A 19,440-nucleotide genomic window follows, 5' to 3' on the forward strand; every position below is an offset into this window, starting at 1 on the left:
TACCCCAAGCTGCTTGGAGGGCCAGCGGGCTAGGCTGCTGCAGGGCTCTCCACTCACACCTTGATGACCCTGGGCCAGAAGGCATGTGCCCTCTGAGACCCCTGATGGCTCCAAAGCCCATCTGCTGAGGCCCCCCCTCACCCTCCTGCCTTCACCCACTGCTTTCTGGCCAGTCGCACCGGCTCCTTCCCGAACAGGAGGTGCCAGGGTTACAATGACAAGAGCTGATGAGACTGATGACAGATATCAGGTCTTCCCAAACGGAAAAGGAAACGCATTCACTGGAAGGAGAGTTGACGTCAGGGAGGGGTGGGCTGCGGCCCCTGATAGCAAGGCTGCTGTCCCGGGCAGGAAACATCAGGAAATCCTGAGCCAAGGGCCCATGCCTCACTGTGATTCACACACGAACCGAAAATCAGGCCAACGCAAGCGGAAGGCCCCTCCTCCCCAGACTACTTCGGGCGCAAGGGTCTCTTTCAGCCACAGGGCACTTAGCAAATTCCAGAAGGAGGAAGAGGTGGTCCAGCCCACCTCCCTCCGGCTAGGAGAAACTCTCCTGTCGGTTTGTCCGGTTTGTCCCGTAGGCAGGGGCTATCAGCTGCTTCTGAGGAGGGCACGCTTGGTTCCAGGAGAATGGAGCTTAGGTGCTGGGGGGATGAAGCCAGCTGGGGACCACTGCATTCTTTCATTCCGTCGTGCCCGGCCTCACCGGCCCGTCTCTTCTCAATCCCTCAACACCCTCCCTCCCCCCACCCCACCCCCACGCTGCCACCTCAGGATCTCTGCTTAGTTGTTCTGTCCACTCATGAGCACGTCCTCCCAGCTCCTCTCATCCCCCCCTCCCCGGAGCCCTGTGCTCCCCCTGGAAACACTTCCTGGCCCCCTTTACGTTCTGCCTATTACATGCTGTGATCCAATCGTATTTATTGGTTTATTATTTCGTGGGTGCATGCATATCGGAGTACAGTTGACACAGGATGTTACCTGAGTCTCAGGGGCACGACATCGGGATTCGACTTCTCTGTACCTTATGCCCTGCTCACCACAGGTACAAATACACCCGTCTGTCACCCTACAACACTGTGACAATACCAGCGGCTATGTTCCCTATGCTGTACCTTTCACGCCCGTGACTCATGCATTCCAGAACCAGAAGCCCCTATCTCCCTCTCCCCTTCACCCATTTTGCCCATCTCCCCCTTCCCCACCCCCCCAGCATGTGAGCCCATAAGACCTTATGTGCTCCTAGCACCCCCAGTGGGACCTGGCAACAGAGACAGGCTGAGCTATGACCCAGTCCTTCATGCCCTCTCCTTCCAAACTGAGACCTGACTCCAGCCCTCCGGGCTTCTGTTCCCCCAGAGCAGGGGTCGGCCAACGTTTCCCTCAAGGGCCCTTTACCCTCTTGGAGCCGGGTGGCCTCACGGGCAACTACCCAACTGGGTACAAAAGCAGCCGCAACCCATACGAACCCGTGCAGCCGGACTTCCAATAAAACTTTATTTACAAAAACAGTCTGCCAGCCTGTGTGCCACGGTCTGCCAATTCTGCTTCAGAACAGGTCTTTTCCCACGGCCGTAGCCGAGGTACCAGGCATGGAGCCCTGCCAGGCCTGCGGGGCCCTAAAAGTGTTTGAGATGAGGTCTTTCTAGCACCAGGGGCCTCATCTGCCAAGCACTGAAGCTGAAAACAGCAACCTACAGGGTGGGGGAGCGCGGGGAGCCGGTCAATGTTCTTGTACTTATCATTTAAACTTTTCGGGGTCGAAAACTCTTGTCATCTGCGAAACAAAACGCCGCCTGTCCCTCAATGTGATCCATGCCTCCCTGCCGCAGAGAGGCCCAGGATAACCTGGCATTTCATCAACAAGAAGCCCAGGCCCAAATTTCTGGACGTGCCTCCTGGGCAGAGCGCGCCGGTTTGTTTCTCCGTGTCGCTGGTGAGAGATAAATGCAGCTCTCGGTTTCAGGGGAATCTCAGCCTCTTGTGGCGTGGCAGGCAGCCAGCGCCACCCCGGCAAGGACCTGCCGGCCTCCTCCTGATGGAGCAGTCCAGCGCGTGGGGAAACACTGCGGCCCGTGGCCAGTTCTGTCCCAGGGAATCCCTGGCTCTCTGGGTCCTGCTTGGGGAGCCGAGGCGAGCTGCTGGGGGCTCCTTGGCAGAAGCCCATCCTGACATGGCCCTGCTTTTCTCCCCACCTGGCCCCCACGGTCAATTGAAGCAAGAGGCTAAGCGTGCCCTGGGCCTCGCTCGAGAACCCCAGCTCAGGATGAGTCTTGCCTAAGATGAGGCCACATCCACCGAGCAGGTGGGACTCCCAGGACCAGGCTTGATTTATTTCCAGTCTCTTGGAATTTAGGGAAGAGACTCAAAGAAAGTCACCCTTCTTGCCCTTTAGCCTAGAAAGGGGAGGTGGGAAGACGGAGGCCAGGTGGGGTGGCTGCCTCAGTGCCTGGGGCTCCTGGCGGGGAGGGGAGGGAGGAGGAGAGGCCAGTCTTGGGGGTGGGCCTATGCTGAGCTGGAGAGCCCATCTCCCATCTAAGGGGCCAGTGGAGACCTGCCAAGTGGAGACCCACTGCCGCCAGACGACCCGTTTTTTCCAAAGAAAGCCCCAAAGTCAGATGTGAATGTGAAATTTCCAGATTTGTAAATGTCGTCTCAAACATATATATATATATATATATATATATATATATATATATATATATATGTTTTTAATTCCCTGAAGTCTAACCAGTGCCTCTACGGGTCATGCTCAGCCCGTGGTTCACTACTCCACTCACATCTTCCGGTCTGTGAAACAATGTCCCAAGCACCACGGGAGAACAAGGTAAGAGTAGAAGGTGGTGAAAGACCACAGTTCGTCTGTTTGTAACGTTTGAATGTCGAACCCTGGGACTGTATTGCCTGTTTGTGAAACACATTTTGAGTCTCAGAGTTCCAAAAATCAGAGAATGTGTCTGACCCACCTCTCAGGGGTTGAAGGGGGAAAACATTCTCATCTTACCAGTTTGTAGCTGCCTCAGTTTGAGCCTGAAAGCAGGGATCGAAGGCCAAGGCCGTTACGTTAGTAGGTGGGAGGGAGAGAGAGGCAGAGTGAGCTGTAAACTCAGCGGGGGGGGGGGGGGGCCCGTGGATCCCAGACACCCTGGCACTGGAGGTGTGCCGGTCCCCGGGCACCTACAGGCTGGGAAACGTGGGGAGGTCAGGTGACCCCTCCAGACCTCAGCTTCCCACCAGCCTGCGTGTGTCACTTCCTCAGGGAACCCCCTCGGCTGTTCCCCCCAATAGATTCAGTCTCCCCATAATATGCTCACTCAGCCCCCCAGGACTCTTCCTTTACAGGACTCATGGTGCATTCAAAATTAACTAGTCATGACATCAACTGTGGGAGAATCTTGACCTCCTGGAAAGAATCTAAATTTCCTGAGGTCCCAAACTGATAACTTCTGGGCACGCCGCTCAATCTCTGATGCGCAGAACAACAATGATCTCTTATGAATGAATGAATGAATGAATGAATGAACGACTTTGTGAAATAAGTCTTGCAGGAGCAGGAAGTGACTCCAGGTAGGTTTATCTACCCCAGAGATCTGGACTGCCGCTGGCATTTTGTTTACAAATACAGGGGGCTTATGAAATCCTGGGGAGGGGGCAGTGCCTGTAGCCTGGTGAAGAAACTCTGAATGACACAGCATGGGGCCAGATGAGATCCAGGGGAGAAGTGGGAGGGAGGGGCTTAGGAGACCCACCTCAACATCATGCTTTAGAGCCTCACCTCTGTCCCTGATATAGACCCCCACCTCCCACTCCTTCGGACACTCTTCTCTGCCCCCATGGCTGGTTCTAGACCTTGGGAGCCAGAGGGAGGGTGTATCGTTTCCCCTTTGAACTTGCCCACGAATTGGTGCCTGACAAAGTGCATGCCAGCGTGTGCTTCACAATGCGGGGACCCAAGGACCTTGCTAGTGGTGTCACACACCTGGTTAGGGGACTCAAGGGGTCGCCGTGAAGATCTCACCACTGCGGGAAGCTTAATGCAGGGTGTGTGGGGGGGGGGGGCTCAGTTCAGATGCTACACACACACCCAGGTGAGGTGGTGAGCAGTCCCAAACCCAGGAACCCAATGGGTTAGGGGCTCCCAGCTGCCTCGCTCCAGGAGCCAGCCATCTGTAGGCAAGCTATTCCAGCCGGTGGTTCTCCACCAACCCTTGGCTCTCCAAGGCCATCTTGAGCCCAGGCAAAAACTCCTGGGTGCCAGCCTCACTCCCCACCCCCTGTCGCCAGGCTCTCCTTCTCCTGGGCACTGCCACTTTAGCTCTGGGCACCGGGCCAGGCCTCACTTGTGTTACAGCCCAGATGGTTCACCACGGCCTCTTCCCAGAACTGCCCGCTGCCCTGGTGTCTGTTCCTGAGCGCGGGCGCGGGCACAGCGGCTGCTCCAGGGCGAATGGAGACTCTTCCCATCCCAGCCCCGGACAGAGCAGGGTTTGTTGATTTGGGGTCAGGAGAGACAGCTGGCTGGAAGCTAACTGTCCCATTCTCTAGCCCCAACTCGGAACTTGGAACAGATGTAGATTCCTCATGGAGCGGTGGGAAGAAACTTCCCTTTTTCCCAACAGGCGCCCCACACGCTTCATACCCTCTGTGCCCTCCTAAAGTCCCCCCCACCCCACCCCCTACCCTCCCACCCCACCCCCTACCCTCCCACCACCCTTCGGTGGGTGGAAGGATGGGCCTCTGCCCCAGGACTCTGGCCCAGCCCAAGCCCCAGAGGGAACAAGGAATGTGAGAAAGCAGGGTGGGTGGGTTGGTGAAGTGTTTTCCTTCCCCTCCCTCCGCACTTTTTCTGGGAAATGCCAGAGGCCAGCTGGGTCTGGAATGTCAGGCTTGAAAGAACTCCTCCAGACATCAGAGCCACAAACCTTTTCATCAGCTCCCTTGCCCCTCCCTGCAGGAACAAAAGCCACAAACCATTGTCCCATTGTCCCAGCCGGCCTCCCCGCCCTGTCTCTGCAGGATGGTCGAAAGCAGCAAAGACAGAGATCAGGGTCCACCTGTGGTGAGGTCCCTGCACCTTCCCCCCCCCTGCACCCCCCACTCCGCCGCCTCCCCTCTCTCACCGCACTGGAAGGTCACGGGCGTCATAGCCCTGCCACCAGCAAGGCCGTCCGCCGGCACAGGCAGAGGCTGCCTCCAAGAGGGCACAAGACACAAGAGGCATCAGGGCTGGACTGCCCAGTGGAGCCGGGCCCTGGAAGAACCACACTGGGGCAGCAGGGGGCACAGCTCCCAAGAGGTCCGGGGAGACACAGGTCCCCCCGCATCGTCTCCAAATTGGCTGGAGAAAATGGGGGAGGGGGGCAAGAGAGGAGAGGCCTCATTGCTTCCTGCCCCGCTCTCTGAACTGCCAGCATGAGACTAGAAGCTCCAGAGGCAAGGACCCAGATCCTTTTCCCCACCATTGTAACCCCAGGCCTGGTCAACTAACGGGCATGCGATAAAGGCACAATCAATGCAGAATAAGTAATATAAAGCCACTGGGCCGTCAACCCCAGCTGCCTTCTTGTGCCACAGAAAGCCCACCAGTCTTAGAGACAGAGGGAGGCCTGGTGTTGAGCAACTCTGTGGTCTGAGGCCAGTCTCCTAACCCATCTGGTGGCCAATGTTGCCTCCAAACAATGGCAACCTCAGAGCCTGCCCCCAGGCTGGCCCGAAGACAGAAAGATCATCCATGCAAGTATGGGACCTCGTGTTCCCCAGACCAGGCCATAGCTTCCCACGACCACCCCACAGGCGCCAGGGTTCCTATCTGCGAGGTTTGGGCCCAAGCTCATCCTCTGTCACTCCCCATGAGTAAGTGGAGCCCCACAGGCAGCTGAAACCGCTGTGTACTTCCCCTCCATCATGAATAAATCTGTATTATCTTTATGACCAAGCACCTTTGCCTGGAAATGGGATTCTGACTTCGTAGAAATTCTGCAAAGGGAGAGATTAGCAGGCAGGAGTCTCCTAAATCCCTCCGGCCAGGAAGATAGTGGGTGGGGCAGAGGGGCTGGACTGAGCTTTCCTCCGAGAGCCCAACCCCCCTCCCTCCCCCACCGCTCCCCCCCCACTCCGCAGGCAGGGAAAGTGAGAGCAGCACTGCCCTGGGTCCCCTGGGTCGCCCTGGATGGGCTCTAGTTTGGGTGGCTCTCTTGCCTGGAAGAGGGTCCCTGGGGGTGTGCCCTGTATCGGCCCAGGGCCTCCTTCCCCGCTTTCCGAGCAGAGTTTGGGTAATCACTCCATCTACCCTTAGATTAGCAGGCCTGATAATCTCCATGCACATGGGGTTTCCACACCATCTATCCCATAGATGCCCCTGAGCCCTGCAGGAAGAAACCACTAGCTACTCTAAAAGTAAGCAGAGTAGGTGTTTCCTAAAAATGATGGAAAGCAGGAGTCAACACAATCTCTCATTAAAAATTCACCAAGGGGCGCCTGGGGTGGCTCAGTGGGTTAAGCATCAGACTCTTTTTTCCGCTCGGGTCATGATCTCCCTGTTCCCGAGGTTGAGCCCTGCGTTGGGCTCTGTGCTGACAGTGCACAGTCTACTTGAGATCCTCTCTCTCTCTGCCCCTCCCCTCCCCCTCTCAAAATAAATAAACTTAAAAAAAAAAAAGATTCAGGGGCGCCCGGTTGGCTCAGTCGGTTAAGCGTCTGACTCTTGATTTCAGCTCAGGTCATGATCTCACGGTTTGGGAGTTTGAGCCCTGCATTGGGCTGTGCGCTGACGTGCAGAGCCTGCTTGGGGTTCTTGCTCTCCCCTCTCTCTGTTCCTCCCCTGCTTGCGCTCTCTCTCTCTCTCTCTCAAAATAAATAAATAAACTTAAAAAAAAAAAAAAAGGATTCATTGAGCACTTTCTATGTACCAGGTTTGAAAAAACCAGTCTCTTTCCTCCAGGTTCTCACTGGATGAGCAGTCGGGGCACGTTGGTCAACGTGGAAAGAGCTATCCTGGAAGTTTCACCCGAGTTTCTGCCAAGTCTTAAAGGAAAAGTAGAAACCAGCCAAGGTGTGGAAGGCAGTTCCACCCGGAAGGAAGTGAACATGCAAAGACCCAGGCCTGAGGAACGTTCTGGAGCACAGAGCCTTCGACACACACCCACTGAGAAGTTTTGGCGCCTCCCAAGGCATTGCAGACCCTGGAGATGTCAGAAAGCTAAGGGGCACCTTGGTAGTTGGCTCAACTCTTTGAAGACAGGCAACTTTGCAGACTGCATCTTGCATGGGAGATACATAGCTCTCCAAAGCATAAAGCCTCGCGGTCACGTCCACCCCCTGCCACCCAAGCTTCGGCAGTGCCTCCCTTCCCCAGACACCCCAGTGCTTTCAAAAGAATTATAGCCGGGGCGCCTGGGTGGCTCAGTCGGTTAAGCGTCCGACTTCGGCTCAGGTCACGATCTCACAGTTTGTGAGTCTGAGCCCCGCGTTGGGCTCTGCGCTGACAGCTCGGAGCCTGGAGCCTGCTTTGAAATCTGTGGGACCCTCTCTCTCTCTCTGCCCTCCCCCACTCACACTCTGTCTCTCTCTCAAAAATAAATAAACATCAAAACAAAACCCAATAAGGACACTGAGGCACGGCTGGCGAAGTAAGTTGCCAGAAGTCATACATGTACTCGATGGGGAAGCCTAGACAGCAGTTTAATCTCCAGAGTCAGTACGTAGGGAACACAGCCCACCTTCCCACTGCAAGCCCTGACCTTCTCCAGCCCTGAGAGCCCCTTTCAGGACCCCCCCTGAGCACGCCGCCCCTCCTCTCTTCTCTTCCAATCGGACCATGCTGTTGTTTCAGAGATAGGAGTTTTCCAACCAGACTTGAATTCCCAGAATTCCAGGGCTGTTTGGTCCTCCTTATCTTCCCCCTTCAACATCTCCCCTCACCTAAAAAATGAACTGTCACAGTATCCTAGGGTCGTAATCACCCCTTTCTCCTGGCACCCCTCACTTGGGGGGGGGGGAGGGGGGGCATGTCTCTGCCTCGCCTGTCTCCCTGCAGGATTTACCCAGCACTCTCTCTTCCCAGCACTCTGCTCCGTGCCTGGCAAAAGCAGGCACTCAATGAAGGTTTGTGGACTGGATGAATGGACCTGACTTGTGTCAGACCGTTGTAATTTACAAAGCACTTTCTCATCCATTAACTCCGGGGTTATTCCTTGTGAGTCTTCCTCGCCCTTCACGGGCTCAGCACAGAAGTGTATGGTCATGGTGCAGCCTCCTCTTGTCCTTTTCCTGGACGAGAAAAAGAATGAACTGATTATAGAGAGGACGAGAATCCATTTCATTAGCCCACAAGCATCTCGAGGGCAAAGACCCAGTTTTATTCATCACTATATTTCCATACTTAGCACAATGCCTGGTGCACAGAGCCCAATATTTGTGAAATGTGTTGGATAAATCAATCTCCCCCCCTCTGCAGAAGTGACCAGAAACAACAAGACTTCCTTCTTGGGGCGCCTGGCTGGCTCAGTCAAAGGCGCATGTGACTCTTGATCTTGGGGTTGTGAGTTCGAGTCCCACCTTGGGTGTAGAGATTACTTAAGTAAAAAATGGAACTTGAAAAAAATAAATACATAAAAGACTTCCTCCTTACTACCGTCTGCTCCTAGAAGCTGAGGAAGAATGAGACTGAGATAGACACATTTCTAGCACACTTTGATGTGCGGAATCTCTTGTGAATCTCAGCTCTCTGATGGGGAAAAGGTTACTGTTCTTATTTTATGCATGGAAACTGAATCTCAGGGAGGCTGGGTGTCCTGCCCAAATCTCACTTAGTCCCCCCACATCTGTGAGGGGAAGAGGTGATGGCACAGACTGAAGACAGAATGGCAAAGGCAGTGAGGTGCCTGTCCGCTCCTGGAGAAGCAAAGGAACCAGGCCTTTGTGTCCTAGACTCCCAAGATGCCTGCTATTAGCATCTGTCCTTTCCTTTCTGACTCATAATCTTCGGTAGGGTGGCATCTGGGAAGAGGGCATGGCCCAAAGCCCGCATGTCCTGCGAGGTGAGGTTCTCAAGGGGCGCCTGGGTGGCTCAGTCGGTTAACCAAACGACTTGGGCTCAAGTCATGATCTCACCGTTTGGGAGTTCGAGCCCCGCATCGGGCTCTGTGCTGACAGCTTGGAGCCCGGAGCCTAGTTCAGATTCTGTGTCTCCCTCTGTCTCTGCCCCTCCTCTGCTCGTGCACTCTCAGGTGTCTCCAGCATCCCACTGCCCTTTTGGGGACAGATTGCAAACTTTTCCAACCTTCATAGAGCTGGCCCTGGTTAGCCCAAACCACCCACATTCATGCCAGCGTGACCAAGAGCAAATCCACGGTTCACCCCGATCACCTCTGCACCCCTGAAGAGACATCAGACCCCCGCACCCAGAGGTAAAGGCGGGGTGGGGGGCTGGGGGGAGGGGGACACATTTTCGGCGGTGCTGGGCCATCTAGAAGTGCGCTGAACTCCTGAAAACTGTTTTCTGGAAACCCTCCCCTACTGGACTTTTATTCCCAGCTCTAATTCCAGACTGCGATGAGACTTCTCCTCGGTACCCCGGGAAGGTGCCTCGCCCTGGCTCCTGAGCCAGCACCCCCTCCATGCACACGCATACACACACACAGCCCGCCCCCTCCGGTTTCCTTGCCGCTCCAAACTCCACTCCCGCTACGAGACCCCAGGGCGCCCTCTAGCGGACACCGGCGCGGGGTGGGGCCATTGCTCGCCCCGGGGCCCGTCCCGCCGCGGGAGAGCACCTGGCAGGGCCCACACCGCACCCCGAAAGTTGGGAGACCCAGATGTGTGAAAGCAGTTCTTGTTTGTTTGTGTCTGGTTTTCTGGTGGCGGGAGGCGGCGCTCATGTCAGCGTCGGCAGAGAGCCTGGCAGTGAGCCCAGGGACTGAGGCCCGACAGCTGCCACGCAGGCTGCGTCCCCTCCATCCCCGGGACTCCGGGCTTCTCCTCCGGGACGTGCCCGCACGTCCCCCCGCCCCCACACCTCCCCACTTCGGCTCCCAGGTCCGGCCCCAGTTTCGCCGCCCGGCTTTGGGGTGTCCCCAGTCCCCTCGCGGCCGGCCCGGGCCTCCTGGGGCCGCGATCGGGACCTCCGGCGGGCCCGGGTGGGGGCGAGGGGGGTGTCCCCGCGAGGTCTGAGAAAAGGGGAAGGGGAGCCGGGAGCCTCTCCCGCTCGGCCTCCTGGAACTGCCCGCGCTCCCGGAGCGGGGGCCCCCGCCTCTGCCAGAAACCTGCCTTCTTAGAAGGGAGGGGGAAAGTGTGAATGAGAAGTTGGGGGCGGGGCGGCGCGGGCGGGGGGGGGGGAGGGGCCGCTGCCAGGAACGCGCCGCCGGGGCTGGCGCCGCGCCCGCCGGCCGCCCGGGCCGCCTCGCGCCGCGCTTTGTCTGTGCGCGCGTCTCGGCCGGTCCCGGCCCCGCTCGCGGCCCGCCCTCGGCCGCCCGCGGCCCCTCCTTCGCCCTCCGCGCAGCCTTTCATTGCTGCGAGTAGTGACTAAACATTACAAGAAGGCCGGCCGCGCAGTTCCAGGAATCGGGGGGCGGGGCGCGGCGGCCGCGTATATACCCGCGAGCGCGGCCTCGGCGGCGGCTCCGACTCGCACTCCCGCGCCGCCGCCGCCGCCGCCGCCAGCGCCGCCACTCCGGCCCAGCTCCCGCCGCGGCCCCTCGCCTCGTCCCTGCCGGCCGGCCCGGGGACGCGCAGGGGGCAGGGCGGGCGCCCCAGCGAAGCCCGAGAGACGCGCGCGCGGGGCCCTCGGTGGACTCCACGGCCGCCAACATCTGGGCGCAGCGCGGGCCACCGCTGGTCGCCGCGCGGCCGCCTCGCCTTGGGGACCGTAGGAGGCGCAGCCCCGAGGCCGGAGACTTCGTTTCGGGACCAGGTAGGAAGGAGGGGCGCGGCGTGGAGCGGGGCGGGAGGTTGGCGGGGCGGGGGGGGGGGGGGGGGGTTGGTGGTGGTGGTGGCGACTCGCTAGTCCCGGGAGCTTTTTCCCGGTTTCCCCTCCCCTTCCCGGGTCATTCCCGGCAGGGAGGGGACGAGGTAGGGGGCAGAGCGGATGGAAGCCGGAGATCCCAGGTTCCCGGAAGACCCAGGCTGGGCCCTCGGGCTTCTCAAGCCCCCTCCCTCCCCCCCGTGCCTCGGATTTCTCTCTCCGTCCCCGCCGCTCGGGGCCACCGGACTGAGCGGCGCCCAGAGCGTCCCGGGGGCCCTTCTCCCGCTCCCCTCCCCGGCCACGCTCCCGGAGACCCAACTTCCGCGCCCGAGTTTCCCCACTCGGCGTTCTCCCGGCGCGTGCCGGGGAAGGGGGCTGCCTGGGGCCACCCCGCGGGCGGGGGCGGGGGCTGGGCGGGCTCCGCGGGGTGCCTGGGCGCGGGGGCGGTGGGAGGGGGGGTGGGTGGGAGAAGGGCTCAGGCGGGGGCCTCGGGGCAGGGGGCGGGGGCCCGGGCCGCCGGGAGGAGGCTGGGGGGCCGGGGCGGGCCGGGCGCGCCGGACGGTTCCGGGCACTCACGCGGCGCGCCCCTTCCTCCCCGCAGCCCCCCGGGATGCGGTAGCGGCCGCTGTGCGGAGGCCGCCGAGCAGCTGCAGCCGCCGCCGCCGCCGCGCAGATCCACGCTGGCTCCGTGCGCCATGGTCACCCACAGCAAGTTTCCCGCCGCCGGGATGAGCCGCCCCCTGGACACCAGCCTGCGCCTCAAGACCTTCAGTTCCAAGAGCGAGTACCAGCTGGTGGTGAACGCAGTGCGCAAGCTGCAGGAGAGCGGCTTCTACTGGAGCGCCGTGACGGGCGGCGAGGCGAACCTGCTGCTCAGCGCCGAGCCCGCCGGCACCTTCCTCATCCGCGACAGCTCGGACCAGCGCCACTTCTTCACGCTCAGCGTCAAGACCCAGTCGGGGACCAAGAACCTGCGCATCCAGTGCGAGGGGGGCAGCTTTTCGCTGCAGAGCGACCCCCGGAGCACGCAGCCGGTGCCCCGCTTCGACTGCGTGCTCAAGCTGGTGCACCACTACATGCCGCCCCCCGGCGCCCCCTCCTTGCCCCCTCCACCCGCCGAACCCTCCTCCGAGGTGCCGGAGCAGCCGCCGGCCCAGCCGCTGGCGGGGAGTCCCCCCAGGAGAGCCTATTACATCTACTCCGGGGGCGAGAAGATCCCTCTGGTGTTGAGCCGGCCCCTCTCCTCCAACGTGGCCACTCTCCAACATCTCTGTCGGAAGACCGTCAACGGCCACCTGGACTCCTATGAGAAAGTCACCCAGCTGCCTGGGCCCATTCGGGAATTCCTGGACCAGTACGATGCCCCTCTTTAAAGAGCAAAGGGCAGGGGTCGGGGCGAGGAGCCTGGGTCCCCTCTCCCCCGTGGCACATGGCACAAGCACAAGAATCCAGCCGTGAGAGTCCTGCAGCTCTGGGGGGAGACAGGGGGGGTGGACAGGCCCCTCCCTTCCGCCTCCCTCCCCCCCCCCCCGGATGGAGACGGCAGGACCTGGAATGTGTCTGAGGGAAGGGGGGGCGGCCACCTGAGCGCCCCGCCCCCACGCCAGCGTCTCCGGAGGAGCCCGCTGGCCCGGTAGGGACAGCGACGACGACAGCAGTGGTCTCTTCTCCTCCTCTCCGCTTCCTCAACTCCCCCTGCATTTCCAAACAGGGGACACTGCAGGAGCGATGAACTAGTGAGAACTGCCGGGGAGTCTTCAAACTTTCCAACGGAACTTGTTTGCTCTTTGATTTGGTTTAAAACGTAGCTTTAAACCTGAACAGGTCTCCGGCCTGGAAGAGGGTGGAGGAGAGGGCGCCCCCAGGGGCCGCAGGGCTGCAGGCTGGCCTCGGAAATGGCTCCTCCCACCGTCCGCCCCAGGTGAGGAGGGCGGCTGCATGCTCCTCCCCCCGCCCCGGCTCTGGGGGTTAAGGTCAAGGGGTGACCTGAAGGGGACTGTTCTGTCTCCCTCTCTGGGACAGCCACCAGGAACACAGGTCCCAGAGTCCATCGGGTGCCCGAGAGCCCTGGGCCCTTCCCTCGTTTTAAGGGGGGAGTGGCCTTCGGCGGTGGGGGGGAGGCATGGGCTGGTCAGTTGTTCTGTACCCGGGGGTCGGGAGGAGGGTGGAAAAGATAGCCATCTCTGACCCCAGATCTCCGACACCGAGACGAGGGGTTCTACTTTGGGCCTCCTGTCTGGCTAGGAGATTTGCCTTAAATGCTCCCTGTCCCATGGATAGGGACTGGCACACAAGAAGCCACACACTCAGCCTATCCAGGCAGAGGCCAAGGGATCCTCGGAGGGCAAGCTGCTGGCCACTCAGCGTGGGGAGGGGGGGGCGGGGAGCGGCAGGCGGAGACGGAGGGGGGCGGAGATCCACGCCTTCCAGCCGAGCCCTGGAAGAAGGCGAGCCCAGTTGGTATTGGCCAGTCACAGGTGCCTCAGGGTGCCTGGGCTTCGGCAGAGCTGAGCCACCAGGTCCCACAGCCCCCCCACCCCCCACCAGGCCCTGCACAGCCCTCACCTGGGGGTGGGGTGGGGGGAGGGCACAGGCAGGAAGTCATTGAGAGACTGGGGCCCCTGCCACCCCAGCTGCCAGCTGCTCCCTCTCTGCAATAGCACTGATCAGTGAAAACTTAACAGGAATGTAGCAGTGATGGAATTATCTGGAACTGTTCTTTTTGGGGAAAACTAAACAAACACAAAAGTTTTCTGTGTCAGGTATGGGGCTGGATGGGGCAGCTGTGTGTTGGGGTGGTTTTTTTTTTTTTTTTTCCTGTTATTTTGTTTTTGTTTTTTAATAATGTTTACAATCTGCCTCAATCACTCTGTCTTTTATAAAGATTCCACCTCCAGTCCTCTCCCTTCCCCCACCCAGGCCTTCGAGGCTGTTAGGAGATGCTTGAAGAACTCAACAAAATACCAATCCAACTCAAACTTTGCACATATTTATATTTATATTCAAAAAAGAAACATTTCAGTAATTTATAATAAAGAGCACTATTTTTTAATGAAAACCGACTGGAGCCTTTTCCCCCCGCCCCTGCTCTGGCTTGCTTTCTCTTTCACCCACACCCACGCGGCGTCCGAGGGGAGGGGAAGGGAGGGGAGGGGAGGGCAGAGGAGAGGAGAGAGAGCCGCTGGGGTGCGCGCTCTGCCCCCTTGCTTCCCCGGGCGCTCCTCGGCTCGCTCTGGAATCATCTTCACGTCACTGACAAGCTAAGGCAGCCACCTAGACTGTACCGAGAGGGGTAATTCCTGCTAGTCTGATTCAGATCTGACCAGAATATGCAAAGCAAGTTCGAAGGAAGAACTTCAAAGGGTTTGCAGGGAGTAAACTGAGCTGTGGTCAAAGCTTTTAGAGGCTCCAGGCTATTAGAAGCGCTCTGCTCCTTGGCTGGGAGGTGTTCCGAGAAAGCCCAGACTCCCGGGGTCACCGGGGGTCCTGGCTGTGACCCGCGACCTCAGCGCAGCCAGGTTCGTGGGAGGTGGGGGGAGGGGTGGGCCCTCCACTCCTGGGAGACCCGGGACCTGCGAAGGCGCACCCACACGCGCGACTCCCAATGACAGTACCCATCTATTTGCCTATTTTTAGTCACTCCCACCCTCTGGGTACTTAGAGGCTATCTGGGTTAACCTTCCCAGCCCCACAGCGCAGGTGTTATCACCCCTATATTCTCAGACACAACCGCGGGTTCCATGGGAGCTGGGGGGGGCTTGCGCTGGTCACTTCTGAGGCCCAGAACAGGGCTCAGTCAATATTTGTTGACTGAGTGGGGCAGTCACTCGGGTTCACAGAGGTTAAGCAACGTGCCCAAGGACACACCACTTGGGAATGTGGGAAAGACACAGGGTTGGAAGCGTGAACTCTCTCCGCCTCCCGAAGCACTAAGTGTGTGCCCAGGGCTGCCCCTCAGTGCATCTCCCTGCAAAGCCAAGCGGTGCGGGCCCTGGCTCTGGGGTGTCAGCATTAGGGATGGCCCCCTCCCCGGTCCCTCTATAAGCTGCTCCGGGAATCAGCGTTCAAAAGGCAACTGAGAGTAAATAAAGTCATTTTTCTTTCCCATCTCCTAGACTTTTGGGGGAAAATAATGTAATAAAGTGACAAGAAAGGGCCAGGCTTGAGACTCCTGAGTGGACAGAGCATGTAGGAACCAGTCCAGAGAGACCACCATTTCCCAGAACAGAGAATGCAGACCCAGGTAAGGTCACCTTCCCAGAGCACGAGGTCAGGCGAGGGGACCCAGTGAGGCCTGGCTCATCCCAGGAGGAGGGGAGCCTGGGAAACTCCTGGCAGGCTCTTCCCTGTTCAGGCGCTGTTTTGCCAGGGTGTCCAGTGTTGACAGGGGCACTAACCCAAGGGCTTGATCTTCTCTGGCCCAAGGGGAAGCTCCTCTCTCCGCCCTCCTTGGGAGGTTGAACTCAGAGGCAGGAAGCCCCCCGACCCTTTTCCTTTGATGCCCCCTCCCCCCACATCGTTCCTCCCACACTTTTTTCTGTCTCCCCATTATCAGACCACAGACTGGACCAACCTTCTGCTTTTGCAGACAAGCAAACGGAGTCCCAGAGAAGGAAAGCAATTTACTTAAACATTTGTTTTAATCTGTATTTATTTTTGAGAGAGAGAGAGACAGAGACAGAGACAGAGACAGAGCGCGAGCAGGGGAAGAACAGAGAGAGAGGAAGACACAGAATCCGGAGCAGGCTCCAGGCTCTGAGCTGTCAGCACAGAGCCCAACGCGGGGCTGGAACCCATGAACCGTGAGATCATGACCTGAGCCCAAGTAGGCCGCTTAACCCACTGAGCCCCGCAAGCGCCCCTGGAAAGCAATTTACTTAAATTCACACAGCAAATGAGTGGCAACAGAGAGAATCTCTCCCTTCCATCATTCTGCTCCCCAGCGCTCCTTCCTGTTTTCCCTCCTCATCCTACCCTCTGCTGCATAAATCTTTCTGAACTTCACAGTCCTTTTGGGGACAGACCCCCCCACACACACACCCAGGACTTAAGGAGTGGGGGTGGGGGGCTCTGTCCTGACTGCCAGAGGAGGACTCCGCCTGGTTCCCAGATTTGCTAAGAAGCTTGAGCAGACACCCATGCCTCAGTGAGGTTAAGACGAGCAAAGCTGGGGGTCCCTGGCCAACAGAAAGGGGAGAGGTTGCTGCCTCCAGGCCCTGTGTCCTCTTACGCTGCTTCGGGCGTTGTAAGAATCCACCCCCCAAGAGGCCCTATCCTCTCTCCGGTGGTGCTGTTTTTTTTTTTTGGGGGGGGGGGGGGGCAGTCCTCCGGATGAGCCAGAGCCAGGAATGGGAAATCTAAGGCCTGCTCTGGGGGGAGGGAGCGAGGGAGGCCACAGACAGGGGAGCTGGAGCATAAGCCTGCACGTTGGGTCCTAGTCTAAGGAACGAGGAAGGAGGCTTGGGAGGGGGCACCGCCGGGGTACCAGGCAGAGAGACGGAGGGCGGGGGGAGTCACCGAGGGAGTCTGAGCAGAGACAGAAGTCTGCGGGGTGGGGGTCGACGTGCCCAGGGGCGGATCGGGAAGACCAGGCCGAGGCTGGGAAGAGCCGGGCCCGGGGCGCACCTTCCAGCGCCGCGTCCCGCCCCCTCCCGTGCGGGCGGGCGCGCGCGTCGCTCCCAGGCCGGCCTCTGCCAGGAAGAGTCACTTCCCGGACGCCGCGGGAGCCCTGGCGGAGCTATGCGAAGAATGTCTGCGCTCAGCCGGGCGGGTGGCACCTCCCGGGCCCGCGCCACCGCCGCCGCCGCCGCCGCGCCCAGCCGAGCTCGCGCGCGGTGGGCAGGCCACGCCCCCGCCACGCCCCCGCCCCGCGGAGCGCGGTCGCCGTGACAACGGGATTACGGGCGCGCAGCGCTGTTTATTCTCAGCCGAGTGCCAGGAAATTCGACGGGGAGGCTGCCAGGCGCACCTCCCTGGGGTGGGGGGCGGGAGGGGGAGGAGAGAGGGTGGACCGGCGCGCCCGGGGCTCCTGCGGGAGGCAAGGAGTCCTTCGTCACTAGGGGGGAGGGATCACTGACCCCTCCGAGGGGAGCTGCTCAGAAAGCACTGGCTCCCCCCCACCTCGGCCAAGTTCTCTCCTCCCAGGGGAACCGAATGCCGAATCTCCGCTTCCGGCTGGCGAGTGCCCTCCCTCCGCCCCCCAGCGCACACTCTTTCTGTCCAGGGATCCCGTCCTTGGAGCCCCCCAGCCTCTGCCCCGGTCCCTCATTCACTCATTCATTCTTTCACTCCCCAAACATCTGTTGAACACATCCTGTGTGTCCGGGGACTGGGCGTAGAACAGGACAAGGCCCTGATTGTCCTGCTCTCCAGAGGCTTAGTGGGAGTGGCAGACAACGAACTAGTAAATATGTAAATAAATATAGCCGGCTACTAGTAGTGCAAAGATGCATCTTCAAGTCACATTTCCAGTAGGTGGCACATCCCCCGTCCTGTTTCTCCCTCTGGTAGGGTGACCAGCTAGCCCTGGTTTGCCCAGCACGGTTCCAGTTCAGCTCTGAAAGTCCAGCAAACCAGGCCAATTGATCACCCTACCCTCGGGTCGGAACACGCCCATTTCAGAGATGGGGAAACTGAGGCCTGAAACACAAGGGCAGCTCTTCCAGGGTCACGGGGTCAGGTAGAGAGCACCAGAGCCAGAGGCCCTCCGGCTGAGAATCCCGGGCTCTTGCAGCCAAACACTCTTCACACACACCTCCCCCAAAAGTGCGGAAGCGCCTGCGGCCAGCCCCCCAGGGAGCAGACGAAATTGCTAGGTCACCGATTCCAACCCCAGCTCTTCTGAATCAGAAGGCCTGAGGGGAGTCCCGGAATCTGAATCCTCAACATCTCCCCAGGTGACTCTCTGACCACTTTCGTTGCTGCCTTCCGGGAAGACAAGCCCAGATCCTCCTCTCTTCCGGGGACAGGGAATTTCCTTCTTGAACCTTGACTAAGCCGATCTGGGAAATCAGCAGGGAGGGAAAGCCTGGGTTCATGGCCCGCGCCCCGGCAAGCGCAGGCAAGTGCAGCCCTTCCCTCTCCTGGGCTCCAGCTCCCAGCCCTGGGCCTGAGAACAGGGGGCCCCACAGGGAAAGAGTACGGTGTTCCCCCCCCCCCCCCCCCCCCCCAAGGCTGAGCCCTCCCAGCTGTACTGTGCTGGGAACAGGCCAGGCATTTGTGAAATCCTTGGGTGAGCCTGACCCACTGTCATGAGGACGGCCTGTGGAAGCTGGTGCAGGGAGGGGGATGGGGGGCTGTTCCCAGAAGCGGGGAGAACTCTGGACTTCCCACTCCTGAGTGTTCTGCATTACAGCACAGCCTTAAGCAACAGCAGCGGCCTGGAAGGCTGCATGGCAGACAATCAGCAGCGGCTACAGGCCGTCTTCTGAAGCTAGGGTTCTGGATGCTAAAACTTCACGTAATCCTGGTGAAACCGTCACTGTTGCCATTCATTGCAATAATCAGGCCCAGCCTTAGGAGAAGGCTTGAAGCGCCAGACTTAGAGAAAAAGATAACAACCAGGAGACTAGCTTGTTAGGCACATTACACAAGAAAATGTATTTCCTCTGTTACGCCTCCCTCCCCCGCAAATCTCCAATCTTCCTTTCCTATAGAAAACCTTATCTGGTATTTGCAATGTGCGGATGTTGCAAGGTAAAGGCATGAAATGCAAAAGCTGGTCCTCTAGGACGTCACTGTGCCTCACAACTGCAGGGGCGCTGTTCACAATATGATCTTTGTGGATGGTGTCCCCTGAAGTTGTGTGATGGGGGGCTGCAGTGTTTCTGAAGTTTAGGGTACCCTTGCCTTAACAACACTCCAGGTGATCCCGGCGCAGGTAGGAACCCTCTTCTGGGCACCATGACCGATGCTGGAGATCAGTGCTAAGAAGCATTCAGACATCAAGAGGCTTACAGTCTGAAAGGGGAACCAGAGGTGAAAACCAAGAAGTATCCTAAAAAGGAATGGGTGTAAAAATAAAATGTTATACAGCAGACAGCTGGCAGCCCTAGGAGGAAATGACCTACAGTGGTTTCCCAGAAGAGGTGACACTCGTGAGCTAAGGCAAAACAGCAGGTGTTCCCCGGGCAGGCAGGCGTGGGACAGAGGGGCATTCTAATGACCTGAAACAGGGAAATGGCCCGGAAAAGGGAAAAAACTTTTGGGAACTTCAAGAGGTTTGGTATGTCCCCATCGGGCACATCCACACCAGATTCACCTCCTAAAAATACTGCTTTTATTACGCACATTCACTCACACACACGCTCGCACGCACGGTCCATGGTTCATCCCAGTAGGATCCACATTGGTTCATTTGTCATTTTCTTCTAAATGGAATGGAAGGCCTAGCCTGGTAAGCCCCCCACACCCTGCACCCCACACTGGCAGACACTTCCTTCCCTTTTGGTGGTCTCCTCATCTGCCTACCACACGCT

At 59.0% G+C, this 19,440-nt stretch overlaps 1 protein-coding gene across 1 annotated transcript; it reads left to right on the plus strand.

Moving 5' to 3' along the window:
* The first annotated feature begins 10,650 nt into the window (after window positions 1-10,650).
* On the plus strand, window positions 10,651-14,021 carry SOCS3 (suppressor of cytokine signaling 3). Its single transcript, XM_049635590.1, has 2 exons — window positions 10,651-10,912; window positions 11,565-14,021. The coding sequence occupies exon 2, from the start codon at window positions 11,659-11,661 to the stop codon at window positions 12,334-12,336; it is 678 nt and encodes a 225-aa protein (XP_049491547.1). The 5' UTR covers window positions 10,651-10,912; window positions 11,565-11,658; the 3' UTR covers window positions 12,337-14,021.
* The last annotated feature ends 5,419 nt before the right edge of the window (window positions 14,022-19,440 follow it).

This window comes from Panthera uncia, chromosome E1, assembly GCF_023721935.1.
Source record: "Panthera uncia isolate 11264 chromosome E1, Puncia_PCG_1.0, whole genome shotgun sequence".
Taxonomy (NCBI): Eukaryota; Metazoa; Chordata; class Mammalia; order Carnivora; family Felidae; genus Panthera; species Panthera uncia.

Bases quoted from the DNA above. Each gene is read 5' to 3' on its own strand.
- SOCS3 (XM_049635590.1), top strand. From the start codon at position 11,659: ATGGTCACCCACAGCAAGTTTCCCGCCGCCGGGATGAGCCGCCCCCTG.